This window comes from Salmo salar, chromosome 03 (genome assembly GCF_965601325.2).
Source record: "Salmo salar chromosome 03, fSalSal1, whole genome shotgun sequence".
Lineage (NCBI taxonomy): Eukaryota > Metazoa > Chordata > Actinopteri > Salmoniformes > Salmonidae > Salmo > Salmo salar.
This window is the reverse complement of record NC_138293.1, coordinates 39000001-39014219: the sequence shown is the minus strand read 5'-3', so window position 1 is coordinate 39014219 and position 14219 is coordinate 39000001. Positions and strand designations below refer to the sequence as shown.

At 42.2% G+C, this 14219-nt stretch overlaps 1 protein-coding gene across 3 annotated transcripts in view; it reads right to left on the bottom strand.

Annotated features, from left to right (window-relative positions):
- The window catches only part of epha4b (eph receptor A4b), a 123087-nt gene that overhangs the window by 56262 nt on the left and 52606 nt on the right, over positions 1–14219 (bottom strand). For all 3 annotated transcript variants that reach the window (XM_014191460.3, XM_014191461.3, XM_014191462.3), the window contains exons 9-10: positions 13911–14073; positions 11215–11320 (exon numbers count right to left, since the gene is read on the bottom strand). In XM_014191460.3, coding sequence (XP_014046935.1) covers positions 11215–11320; positions 13911–14073 — 269 coding nt within the window. The remainder of the gene's footprint in view (positions 1–11214; positions 11321–13910; positions 14074–14219) is intronic.

Here is a 14219-nt window from a genome sequence, read left to right as displayed (position 1 = left end):
CACCAGGATGCTGATTTCATGCCACCTGTCATGTTTGTGTTTATACTTTTTCATAACGACAACGACAAGTTTGATGTCGGACGACAATAGAATGTTCATGATGTCACTGTGACAACTGACTACAGACATGTCAGACGTAGTACAAACCAGCCTTTAGTCTTGAAATCTTTGGATGCAAATCTTTGCACACTACCGTTCTCATTCTGTTTAGCACATGGCCTCACATGTGAATCCTTAAAGAGATGGGTGGGGCTAAGGCTTAAGAGGGTGTGAACAATGATGAATGGGTGTAGACAAAGACGAGCTCTCCAGTAGGTGTACCAAAACATTCAAGGGCCATTTATTCAAAAGTGAGTTTACAAGTATATCAACTTTCAAAGCAGAATTACTTTCCCATTGCTCCTCAACTGTAGTGTATGGCATACCATTTTCTAGCTCTGAGTCTCTACTTTTATTCAATGTAAAAAACACAATTTCAAACTTTGCTATATAAGACCGAATCGAGTCAGTCGGTCACATATTAATGCCCATGTTTTTGGAATGAGATGTTCGGCGAGCAGGTGTCCACATACTTTTGGTCATGTAGTGTATTAAACTGTCAAGAGGAGTAAAACAACATTGTCCACTGTAGGTTAGAAATTATAGCCCCTTGATATTATTGTTGAATTGCTAACATTTCGATGGCCATAAAAAATAGACATGCCTATAGTAGACAACCTTATTTTACTGCTCTTGACAGTTGAATTATTTCTAAGACGAAGCCATTATTTATTACTTTACACCTGGGGTTACTATACATAACTTTTTGCATGACAAAACTGAAGTGTAATTGGTCTGGCAGTTTTTTAGATAGACTGGATCTTTTTACTTACCACCTGGGTCCTGTTTCAGTAATAGTGAAATCAAAATATTTACACATTTTTACAGGAGTGGAGAAAACATGCTAATAGTGGATGTTTGAGTAGATAAAAAAAGGTTTCATATACCTCAACTGGTATGCCAGCTTAGAGCTCCAGAATGGCGCAGCGGTCAAAGGCACTAGCAGTGCCAGCGACATCACTACACACCCTTGTTCAATCCTGGGCTGTATCACGAACTGGCCATAATCGGGAGTCCCATAGGGCGGCGCGCAATTGGCCCAGCAGTGTCCGGATTTGGAGGGGCTAAGCTGCCTTAAATGCACCAAGAAGTTCCTCCTCTGCAATTTGGCCATCACACAAGTCTTTATGTAGAGCTGTTCATTTTACACTATTATTAGGGGGGGGGGGGGGGGTCCTTACAGTTAACATTAGTTAGTGGAAATGGAGGAGACTGAAAAGTATTTTGCTTCCTTTTTCAAAATATAATTTGGTGAATCATGAATGACTCAGTCATTTGTAACAGGTTTCTGTAAATTACTTTTGTTAGCATTTCTATGTTGAAGATTCAAAAAAGATTTGGTGCGTTTTTTGCTTTATTTTTATACTATATTATACTTTATCCTTCCCGAATAAGTTACTCCATTTCTTTTAGTTTTTCCTTTAGTTCTAATGTGACCATGATATCTGTAATTTCCCTAAGTGCATGAAGGTAATATTGTGTAGTATGATTTCCTTTACGACCCATTGGGGTACTTACAAATGTATTATAATTTCCCACCATAATAATACAGTAATTTGTTGCTCGTGAGTGCGATAGATTAGTACTGTATATTTTTGAAGAAGTGGGAATCATCATTATTTGGACCATTTTACACTAATTAACCAAATCTGTTTATCGTCCAATAGTATATTTACAAGGATCCACCTTCCTTTCGGATCTGTTTGGACAGTTTGCACATTTGGATCAAAATTGTTATTAATTAATATCATCACCCCTTTTGAGTTTCTTGCCCATAACAGAAATATATTTCTGCCTCTCAGTTCTTTCTCCACACAACCTCATCTGTAATTGTAGAGTGAGTTTCCTGTAAACAATAGATATCATATTCCTTCTCTTTTAGCCAGGTGAAGAATGATCGTCTTTTTTATAATTTGCTAAGCCATTAAAACTATAAGTAGCTATACTTATTTCACCACTTACCATAATGATATACAAATTTCAATTATACTCATCATAATATATGCCTGTAAACTTACTCCGCGGATTTTGCTGCAAAGACGCAGAATCATTAGATCACTGGTTTCGACACCGTCCATATGTAGCTTGTTCTTGGTCGCAGGTTCAGGAATGGCTGAAGAATCACAACATTTAACCAAAACTAACTCTGCAAATAACACTTCTGGGTCGTTTGAAAAGCCATAGTCAATCGATCAATTCTAGAATAATACTCTTAGTAAAAAATTTCATTTTTTATTTAGTATCTGTAGACACCATGAGAATACCATGAGGTTCAGAGCTTTTGTGAAACACACCAGCACAGTTGAAAAATAGAATAGTGGTTATCAGCGATAGATGGGAGGGGTTAAGGGTAGATGAAGGGTGGGACTAAAGGAAAAAAGAGATAACTAAGATAAAATGTACCGGGCCTGTAAAATGTAGATTTATATGTTGGAAGTAGAAGTCTAAGTATTCTTGTCCATTAGTTTATTCAAATTAGGGGTGGGGTGGTAGGGTTAGGGGAACAATATAAAGAAGGAAAAAATATTAATAATATAAAATGGGTGATTGGAAATGATGCAAACAATGACATTGATAGAACCCACAATCTATCTGCAATATTAAAGCTGATCTACCCCCTAAAATATATATACAGTTGAAGTCGGAAGTTCACATACACTTAGGTTGGAGACCTCCACAAGTTGTAGACCTTCACAAGTCTGGTTCATCCTTGGGAGCAATTTCCAAATGCCTGAATGTACCACGTTCATCTGCACAAACTATAGTACGCAAGCATAAACACCATGGGACCACGCAGCCGTCATACCGCTCAGGAAGGAGACGCATTCTGTCTCCTAGAGATGAACGTACTTTGGTGCAAAAAATGAAAATCAATCCCAGAACAACAGCAAAGGACCTTGTGAAGTTGCTGGAGGAAACAGGTACAAAGTATCTATATCCACAGTAAAACGAGTCCTATATCGACATAACCTGAAAGGTCACTCAGCAGGGAAGAAGCCACTGTTCTATAACCGCCATAAAATAGCAGGACTACGGTTTGCAACTGCACATGGGGACAAAGATCACACTTTTTGGATAAATGTCCTCTGGTCTGATGAAACAAAAATAGAACTGTTTGGCCCTAATGACCATTATTTATGGAGGAAAAAGGGGGAGGCTTGCAAGCCGAAGAACACCATCCCAACCGTGAAGCACAGGGTGGCAGTATCATGTTGTGAGGGTGCTTTGCTGCAGGAGGGACTGGTGCACTTCACAAAATAGATGGCATCATGAGGCAGGAAAATGATGTGGATATATTGAAGCAACATCTCAAGACATCAGTCAGGAAGTTAAAGCTTGGTCGCAAATGGGTCTTCCAAATGGACAATGATCCCAAGCATACTTCCAAAGTTGTGGCAAAATGGCTTAAGGACAACAAAGTCAAGGTATTGGAGTGGATATCACAAAGCCCTGACCTCAATCCTATAGAACATTTGTGGGCAGAACTGAAAAAGCGTGTGTGAGCAAGGAGGCCTACAAACCTGACTCAGTTACACCAGCTCTGTCAGGAGGAATGGGCCAAAATTCAACCAACTTATTGTGTTAAGCTGGTGGAAGGCTACTCAAAACATTTGACCCAAGTTAAAGAATTTAAAGGCAATGCTACCAAATGCTAATTGAGTGTATGTAAACTTCCGACTTCAACTGTATAAATAAAATAAGAGAAATAACGACACACGAGCTCGGCACACACACACGTCTCACAGCAATAACTGCACACATACACACACACACACTCAGCAATAAACAGTGGTGTTTTGTCTGTGCAGGGCTGTGTCTGAGGCGGTTTAGATGTTGTTCATGTTTCCTCCCTGCAGGAACAATGGACAGACGCCACTTTATTTAACAGGAACAGAAAAGAACAGAACACACCACAAATCACCGCTTTTACTAGCCATATTACCACGGTATCACCCGCTCCCCTGCCAACATAGACCGAGGGAGTGTAGGGCTTATGGTGTGTGTGCGCGTGTGTGTGTGTACAGTGTTTTCCATAAGCGCCGGCTGTTGGCCTAAACAGCCGATAACAGACTCATTGTCAGCCGGCTACTTTTTCCACTTCATAAATTAACTAGGCTTCTTGTCATTTAAGTTTCAATTCGCTAGTCAGAAAAGTCTGTATAAGCATCTTCTGAATATGCATCTTAGTGATCTATTGACAGGACAGGCGCCTGTCAGTCACAAAGCAAGTGATGCTGGTTTGTCAGTCTGCTGACTGTCCCGCCTCTTGGTACCACTGGTATTTTTGCACTGTGTTTTGCTGCAGTCAAATGTATCTTCATCGAGGGAGAGCATGAGTCTCATGTGAGTGAATTTACAGGTCCCATGTAATGTACATTACCAGTCAAAAGTTTGGACACACCTAGTCATTCAAGGGTTTTTATTTTTATTTTTTACTATTTTCAACATTGAAGAATAATAGTGAAGACATAAGAACTATGAAATAACACATTTGGAATCATGTAGTAACCAAAAAAGTGTTAAACAAATCAAAATATAATTTAGATTTTAGACTCTTCAAAATAGCCATCCTTTGCCTTGATGACAGCTTTGCACACTCTTGCACACACCGGGCATATATATAAATCTATATATATATATATATATATAAATAAATATATATATATATAATATATATATATAAATCTATATATATATAAATAAATATATATAAATCTATATATCTATATAAATCTATATATCTATATAAATCTATATATCTATATCTATATATATCTATATCTATATATATATATATATATATATATATAAATCTATATAAATATATATATATATATATATATATATATATATATATATATATATATATATATATAGTTGAAATCGGAAGTTTACATACACTTTGGTTGGAGTCATTATAACTCGCTTTTCAACCACTCCACATATTTCTTGTTAACAAACTATAGTTCTGGCAAGTCGGTTAGGACATCTACTTTGTGCATGACACAAGTAATTTTTCCAACAATTGTTTACAGACAGATTATTTCACTTATAATTCACTGTATCACAATTCCAGTGGGTCAGAATTGTACATACACTAAGTTGAATGTGCCTCTAAACAGCTTGGAAAATTCCAGAAAATTATGTCATGGCTTTAGAAGCTTCTGATAGGCTAATTGACATCATTTGAGTCAATTGGAGGTGTACCTGTGGATGTATTTCAAGGCCTACCTTCAAACTCAGTGCCTCTTTGCTTGACATCATGGGAAAATCAAAAGAAATCAGCCAATCAGTCAAGCCATGTGTCCTCCGAAACGCTTCTCAACACCCGCTCGCTTAACCCGGAAGGCAGCTGCACCAATGTGTCAGAGGAAACACCCACCACAAGGAGTCGCTGGAGCCAGTCACGTCCGGCTGTGACACAGCCTGGGATCTAATCCCAGGCTGTAGTGACGCCTCAACACTGCGATGCAGTGCCTTAGACCGCTGCGCCACTCGGGAGTTTAATGTCTTTCTACTCAATACCACTTATTTGACCAAACTGGGAGGTAAGGTCGTTAAAGTATTTAATAATTTAGCTGTGTATTTCGGATGGAATCGAGGCATTAGAATGTACCAAAGGCCACCAACATAGAGCTCGTTCTGCCATTCCCCCCCTCGTTCTGTTACTTGCCAAGGGAGTGATTGGCAATGCTGAAAGAATGGTTGAAGCTGGTTTTCTATACAAAGATTTGTACGAATCCCTTATATTCCACTATTATGACTGCTGCATATGGCTATCTGATTCATCTGTCTTCAAAAGGTGCTCCAGTCAGTACATTCTCATTGAATTTAACCACACAGGGCTCTCTCTTTCTCTCCCTGCCTCTCCCTCCTTCTCACCCTCCACCTTCTCTCAGATGCTAAAATGAATGAGTGTAGCTTCATTTAGCTGTAATGAAGGCTATAGAGAACACAAGGAGGAAATCCTGAAAAGTGAATACAAAGAGAGAGAGAGAGAGAGAGAGAGAGAGAGAGAGAGAGTTAAGAGAAAAGCATAGGCGATTGAGAGGAAATGTTGAATAGACACTGGGGTAGGGAGAGGAGCAGATATTGATATGGGGAGAGAGAAGATGGTATAGAAAAATGAGAAGAGGTGATTAAGAGAAAGAGAGACAGAAGAAAAGAAGTTGAGAGAAAAACAGACACACATGTACGCTATGGTGAGTGGTTATCACTCAGATTCTGATTCTTCAGAAACCTGCCTGCCGGTATGCAACATAACCACTACTATTGCACCTTCCAGGTCAATCTCTCTCCCTCCCTACTCCCTACACCCCTCGCTCCCTGTTTCTTCCCCTCCCTCCGTCCCTCTCTCACAAGAAAAAATCCCTGATGCTCCCTTCTTCTACTATCCCCACTACTTCCATTATAATCTCTGAACCTGCCTTTCTCCCTCTCTTTATCTCTTCTCCTTCCCTCTCCGCTCTCTCCTTTCTGTTTTCTCTGCGGTGCTCTGTCCATCTCTAGCCCTCATTTCCCTCCTTGTCTCTCAAGTGCTGTCTTTGATCTCCTGCAATCTGAAGTCAAGCACACACGCGCACACACACACACACACACACACACACACACACACACACACACACACACACACACACACACACACACACACACACACACACACACACACACACACACACACACACACACACACACACACACACACAGAGATGGCACTGCAGAGATGGATAGCTGCCGTCTAATGGCCTCCTGACCAATTCTGCTATTTTGTGGTTTTTTTTTACGCTGATCTCAACTTCTTTTGTACATAATACTTCCGCTATCATTTCCTATGTCCCGAAAACAGCTTCTGGACATTAGAACAGCGATCACTAACCTTGCTTTGAATGAAGATTTCTACTTCAACGATTCGGCAGCTGTGGATGTACTGCTCATCCTGGACCAGGTCCTACACCAGGGTCACTCGAAAGAAGAAGATACAGGTCCCGGACGAGACCAAATCAACAAATTGAACTAAACCGCCTCTACCCTCTGTTCTATTGGCGAATATATAAAATCACTGGAGAACAAACTGGACAAGCTCTGTTCGAGACTATCCTATCAACGGGACCCGAAGAACTGTAATACCCTATGTTTTTCAGAGTCATGGCCGAATAAGGACATGGATAATATACTTCTAGCTATTTTTTCTATGCATCGTCAAGACCGAATGAGAGCTTCGGGTAAGGTTAAGGGGAGAGTTGTGTGTCTCTTTGTTAACAACAGCTGGTGTGCAATCTCTAATGTTAAGGAAGTCTCGCCTGAGTTAGAATACCTCACGATAAACTGCAGGCCATACTACAGTATCTATCAAGAGAGTATTCATCTATATTTTTCGTAGCTGTTTATTTACCACCACAAACCGATGCTGGCACTAATACCGCATTCAACGTGCTGTATAGGGCCATAAGCAAACAAGAAAATGCACATCCAGTGGCGGCGCTCCCAGTGGCTGATGATTTTAATGCAGGGAAACTGAAATCTGTTTTACCTAATTTCTACCAGCATGTCACGTGTGCAACTAGAGGTGAAACAACTCTAGATCACCTTTACTCCACGCACAGAGACGCATGCAAAGCTTAACTCTATTCTCCTGATTACTGCTGACAAGCAAAAACTCAAACAGGAAATACCAGTGATGCGCTCAATACGGAAGTGGTCCGGTGAAGCAAATGCTAAGATACAGGACTGTTTCGCTAGCACAGGCTGGAATATGTTCCGGGATTCATCCGGTAACATTGAGGAGTTTACAACATCAGTCACCAGCTTCATTAATAAGTGCATCGATGACGTTGTCTCCACAGTGACCGTACGTACATATCCCAACCAGAAGCCATAGATTACAGGCAACATCCGCACTGAACTAAAGGCTAGAGCTACCGCTTTCAAGGAGTGGGACACCAATCTGGACGATTATAAGAAATCTCACTATGACCTCCTGCAATCAAAATATCAATACGGCAGGTCTTGCAAACTACCAGGGAAACCCAGCCGCGAATGGCCCAGCGCCGCAAGCCTACCAGACAAGTAAATTCCTTCTATGCTCGCTTCGAGGCAAGCAACACTGAACCATGCACGATAGCACCAGCTATTCTGGATGACTGTGTGATCTTGCTCTCCATAGCTGATGTGAGTAAGACCTTTGGTATTTGGTATTTTATTATGATCCCCATTAACTGTTGCAAAAGCAGCAGCTCCTCTTCCTGGGGTCCACACAACATAATACAGAACATTAATAGACAAGAACAGCTCAAGGACAGAACTACATTAAAAAAATTTGAAGGCACATGTAGCCTACATATCAATACATACAAACAAACTATCTAGGCAAATAGGGGAGAGGCGTTGTGCTGTGAGGTGTTGCTTTATCTGTTTTTTTGAAACCAGGTTTGCTGTTTATTTGAGCAATATGAGATGGAACGGAGTTCCATGCAATAATAGCTCTATATAGTACTGTACACTTTCTGGTGTCATGTCTGGTGGGGTAAGTGTGTGTGTCAGAGCTGTGTGTAAGTTGACAATGCAACAATTTGGGATTTTCAACACATTAATGTTTCTTATTAAAAGAAGAAGTAATGCAGTCAGTCTCTCCTCAACTCTTAGCCAAGAGAGACTGGCATGCATAGTATTTATATCAGCCCTCTGATTACAATGAAGAGCAAGACAGGCAGCTCTGTTCTGGGCCAGCTGCAGCTTAACTAGTTCTTTCCTTGCAGCACTCGACCACACGACTGGACAATAATCAAGATAAGACAGAACTAGAGCCTGCAGAACTTGCTTTTTGGAGTGTGGTGTCAAAAAACAAAAAACAGGTTAACATTCACAAGGAACACATGCCTGAAAATGCTCTCAAAGCTCATCACTAAGCTAAGGACCCTGGGACTAAACACCTCCCTCTGCAACTGGATCCTGAACTTCCTGACGGGCTGCCCCCATGTGGTGAGGGTAGGCAACAACACATCTGCCACGCTGATCCTCAACACGGGGGCCCCCCAGGGGTGCGTGCTTAGCCCCTCCTGTATTCCCTGTTTATAGAGGACTGCGTGGCAGCGCAGAACTCCAACACCATCATTACCTTTTCTAAGGACACGACGGTGGTTGGCCTGATCACCAACCGTGATGAGACAGCCTATAGGGAGGAGGTCAGTGGCCTGGCAGTGTGGTGCCAGGACAACAACCTCTCCCTTAACTTGAAAAATGAGCTGATCGTGGACTACAGGAAGGAAACGGAGGGCTGAGCACACCCCCATCCACATCGACGGGTCTGTAGTGGAGCGGGTTGAGAGCTTCAAGTTCCTTGGTGTCCACATCTCTAAGTAATTATCATGATCCACACACCAACACAGTCGTTAAGAAGGCACAACAACTCCTGTTCCTCATCAGGAGGCTGAAAGGATTTGGCATGGGCCCTCAGATCCTCAAAAATCACAACTGAGAGCATCTTAACTGGCTGCATCACCGCTTGGTATAGCAACTGCTTGGCAACTGACAGCAAGGCGCTACAGAGGGTAGTGAGTACGGACCAGTCCATCACTGGGGCCATGCTCCCTGCCATCCATGACCTCTATTCCAGCTACCCGGACTATCTGCATTGACCCTTTTTGCACTAACTGTTTTGACTCATCACCTACACTGCTGCTACTGTTTATTATCTATCCTGTAGCCTGGTCACTTTATCCCCACCTCAATGACCTCGTACCCCTGCACATTCCCTCGGTACTGGTACCCCGTGTAAACAGCCAAGTTATTGTGTATTTATTCCTTGTGTGATTATTATCTATTTTCTTCTCTATGCATTGTTGGGAAGTAAACATTTCACTGTTAGTCTACACCTGTTGTTTACGAAGCATGTGACAAAAAAACATTTGATTTGATTTGACACACACACACCTTTTGGATAGATGTTTCGAGGTTCTCTCTCAGAAAGCACTAATCAACAGCCACCCACCACCTCCCTCCATCCCCCTATCCTAGCCTTTGGCAGAATGCAAAGACGGTGAGAGGGAATGGAGAGAAAATAGGGATGGAGGGAGAGGTAATTGATGGAGGTGTATCGACCCCCCTGTAAAACCCAGTTAACACCTGCCTGTGAAACCTGATTAGCTGTAAGTGTGTGTCTATGTGTACTTCTAGTAAACCAGGAACAGCACCCTGCCGTCTCGCCTTTCGTATTTGAGTGTGTTTTATGTGTGTATCTGTATGTGAGTGCATTTGCAAGTGCGTGCATATGTGTGTGTGTGTGTGTGTGTGTGTGTTCAGGACAGTCTCCACTGATTAGATCCCACGTGGTCAATAGTGAAAAGAGCACTCAGCCTGATAGGAAATCACCCTCAATCAATACTAATATTTTTACAGACCTCAGAACTGTGTGCGTGTAGTAAAACATATGCTGTGTGTGTGTGTGTGTGTGTGTGTGTGTGTGTGTGTGTGTGTGTGTGTGTGTGTGTGTGTGTGTGTGTGTGTGTGTGTGTGTGTGTGTGTGTGTGTGTGTGTGTGTGTGTGTCTGTATCCAGGGGAAGAATAGCTATTTAATCTAGTCACAGCAAATATAGGATAACCATTCATTGACAGACATTGTAAATCACTGGCCTGTCATCCCTCTCTGCTCTCCTCCCCTCCCTCCCTCTCTCTTTCTTTCCTCCCTCTGTACTGGAAAGCTGGAGCCTAATTCAGACTGTCTGCTCCTCTCCCTCTCCTTTCCCCCTCTTCTCTATTCTCCCATCATCTCTTCTCTTTGGTTCTCTTCTTTAATCTGACTCAATAATACAGCCTGCATAGAAAACCACTGGGCTTACACATTGCCTTCGCTTAACGTCAGGTATGTTCCCTTAAGATTCTCATAAGGTGACAATCAAACATCACATATAATATCAAGTAAATCATAGTGTTCTCTTTGCTCCCAAGGCGATATACAAGAGTGGACTGAACTCTTAATGAAACGTATCTTATGTCTGTTTCTATGCAATCTGAGTGAAGTAGACGTGGGCAACTTCGTCTTTATAAGCAGCTCCAACTCCCACGGCGTGTGTGTGTGTGTGCATGCTCATGTGTGTGTGCGGTGTGTATTGCTCTTACCTGCCACTGACGACGAAGCAGGCAACCAGAAAGATGAGCAGTATGATGCCTCCAGCGATGGACACAGCCAGAATAGTAGACTGGTTGGGGTCTATGGCCAACATGTCTGAGACAGGGAATACATTATGAATAGGAAGAGTTAATACAGCCTAAGAGGGTGTGTGTGTGTGTGTGTGTGTGTGTGTGTGTGTGTGTGTGTGTGTGTGTGTGTGTGTGTGTGTGTGTGTGTGTGTGTGTGTGTGTGTGTGTGTGTGAGAGAGAGAGAGAAAGAGAGAGAAAGAGAGAGAGAAAGATAATGTACTCAGCATGCTCTTTGACGATGAAAAGCTTTTTCCATTTCAATATTCCTCAATGAGGGCTGACTGTAAACGCATTCCAATTTTCCTGCGCTGTCCAAATGGATATGTTAACATTGTACGTAACAAGCTTGCTTTAAAAGTTTCTGTGAAACCACATTGATTTTTACGCTGCAGCAATCGGGCCATTACTCAAAACAAATGCTCCATTTATCAAGGTTAGCCAAGCACGAGCAGACGTGTGCGTGCGCGTGTGTGTGTGTGTGTGTGCGTGTCTGTATGCATGGGCAACGAGCCCTTTCAGGCAAATGAATGCCTCCAGGCAGCAATAGATGGCCATTGATCTCCTATTCCACTCCTTGGCATTGAACACACACACACACACACACACACACACACACACACACACACACACACACACACACACACACACACACACACACACACACACACACACACACACACAGAGGTGCAAACACACACAGAAAAAGACACACACACACACACACACTAGGCTGCTTTAAAGGTTTCAGTGCACCACAGAGATTTACAGTGTCATCTATACCATAGATCCCCTTATATAGAGTTGATATGACTAATATTCACTCAGCTCCATCCGTGCTTTTCATTTCAATAGTCATCAACTTGTACAATTGATCAGATTGATGACATTAAAATGATTGATCAAATCGACACGATTGATTTACATGATCGATATTAAGTCAGCTGGCACAATAATAATAATTGTGTAACTAACAATTAGGCATAGAATAATATAGTTTACCCAATAGGTTTCCTAGATTGGTTTCCTCTATTGTAATCGCTCCTCTTTCACCCCAGCTGCCAAACTAACCCTGATTCAGATGACCATCCTACCCATGCTAGATTACGGAGACATAATTTATAGATCGGCAGGGAAAGGTGCTCTCGAGCGGCTAGATGTTCTTTACCATTCGGCCATCAGATTTGTCACCAATGCTCTTTATAGAACACTATACTCTTCTGTAAACTGGTCATCTCTGTATACCAGTCGCAAGGCCCACTGGTTGATGCTTATTTATAAATTCCTCTTAGGCCTCACTCCCCCTATCTGAGATATCTACTGCAGCCCTCATCCTCCACATACAACACCTGTTCTGCCAGTCACATTCTGTTAAAGGTCCCCAAAGCACACACATCCCTGGGTCGCTCCTCTTTTCAGTTCGCTGCAGCTTGCGATTGGAACGAGCTGCAACAAACACTCAAACTGGACAGTCTCGTCTCAATATCTTCATTCAAAGACTCAATCATGGACACTCTTACTGACAGTTGTGGGTGCTTTGTGTGATGTATTGTTGTCTCTACCTTCTTGCCCTTTGTGCTGTTGTCTGTGCCCAATAACGTTTGTACCATGTTTTGTGCTGCTACCATGTTGTGTTGCTACCATGTTGTTGTCATGTTGTGTTGCTACCATGCTGTGTTGTCATGTGTAGCTGCCTTGCTATGTGGTGGTCTTAGGTCTCTCTTTATGTAGTGTTGTGTTGTCTCTCTTGTTGTGTTGTGTGTTTTGTCCTATATTTATATTGTATTTATTTTTTAATCCCAGGCCCCGCCCCCCGCAGGACGGGCCTTTTGGTAGGCCGTCATTGTAAACAATAATTTGTTCTTAACTGACTTGCCTAGTTAAACAAAAGGTTAAATATTATTTAAAAAAAGATTTAAATAGCAGTTTTCTATTTTTATATGAAAATCATTTATTATTATTTTTATTTTTTTCAAACATTTAGCAGACGCTCTTATCCAGAGCGACTTACAGTAGTGAATGCATACCTTTCATACATATTTTTTTCTTCCCCTGTACTGGTCCCCCGTGGGAATCGAACCCACAACCCTGGCGTTGCAAACACCATGCTCTACCAACTGAGCCACACGGGACTACTATAAGCGTTGGTAATTATTTCACACACAGAACAGCACAGTCGGGAGGGAAAGCTTTCATTCCGAAAGTTCCAAGCAGGTCAAAATCTTTCGTTTTTGAGACGGGAGTGTGTCACCAAACCTGTGTTGTATTCATTATGATGCATTACGAGCTCAAAACATTTTTCCACAAAAATTACAATTTAACAACCATGGACATTTGCAAGACAATTCATTGTTACCCCAAATTCCAGAATCATCACAGCCCTAGTGGAATCGTCGAGAGTCTCATGAGCTGGAATTTCATTTCCTTTCTCGCAATATGAGAATGAAAAAGAGGAGAACAAGGAAGGAGTGAGACGGACCTGAAGGCGATAAAGAGGACGGAGAGAGATAGAGGTAAAAACAAAGCAGAGGTAAGAGAAAAAGAGACCCCGAGCGGCCAACAGAGGGTAAGTGGAGACAGAGAGAGAGAGCAAGAGACAGAGAGGGATCTTTAGCTACCTTCGTGGCTGGTCTCCAGTTCTATCTCTCCTCCGTAGTTGCCGTATCCCCCTTCCGTTCTAGCTCGGACACGGAACACGTACGTAGTACCAGGCTTCAGACCATCTACGGTCATCACATTGGACCTGGTCTTTAGGACTGTGTAGTTCTGCTCTCTCTGGTTCTAATGTTGGAGAGAGAGAGACAGAGAGAGAGAGAGAGAGAGAGAGAGAGAGAAAGAGAGAGAAAGAAAGAAGGAGAGGGAGACAGAGAGAGAGAGAGACAGAGAGAGGGAGATGGGGAGACAGAGAGAGAGAGAGAGAGAGCGGG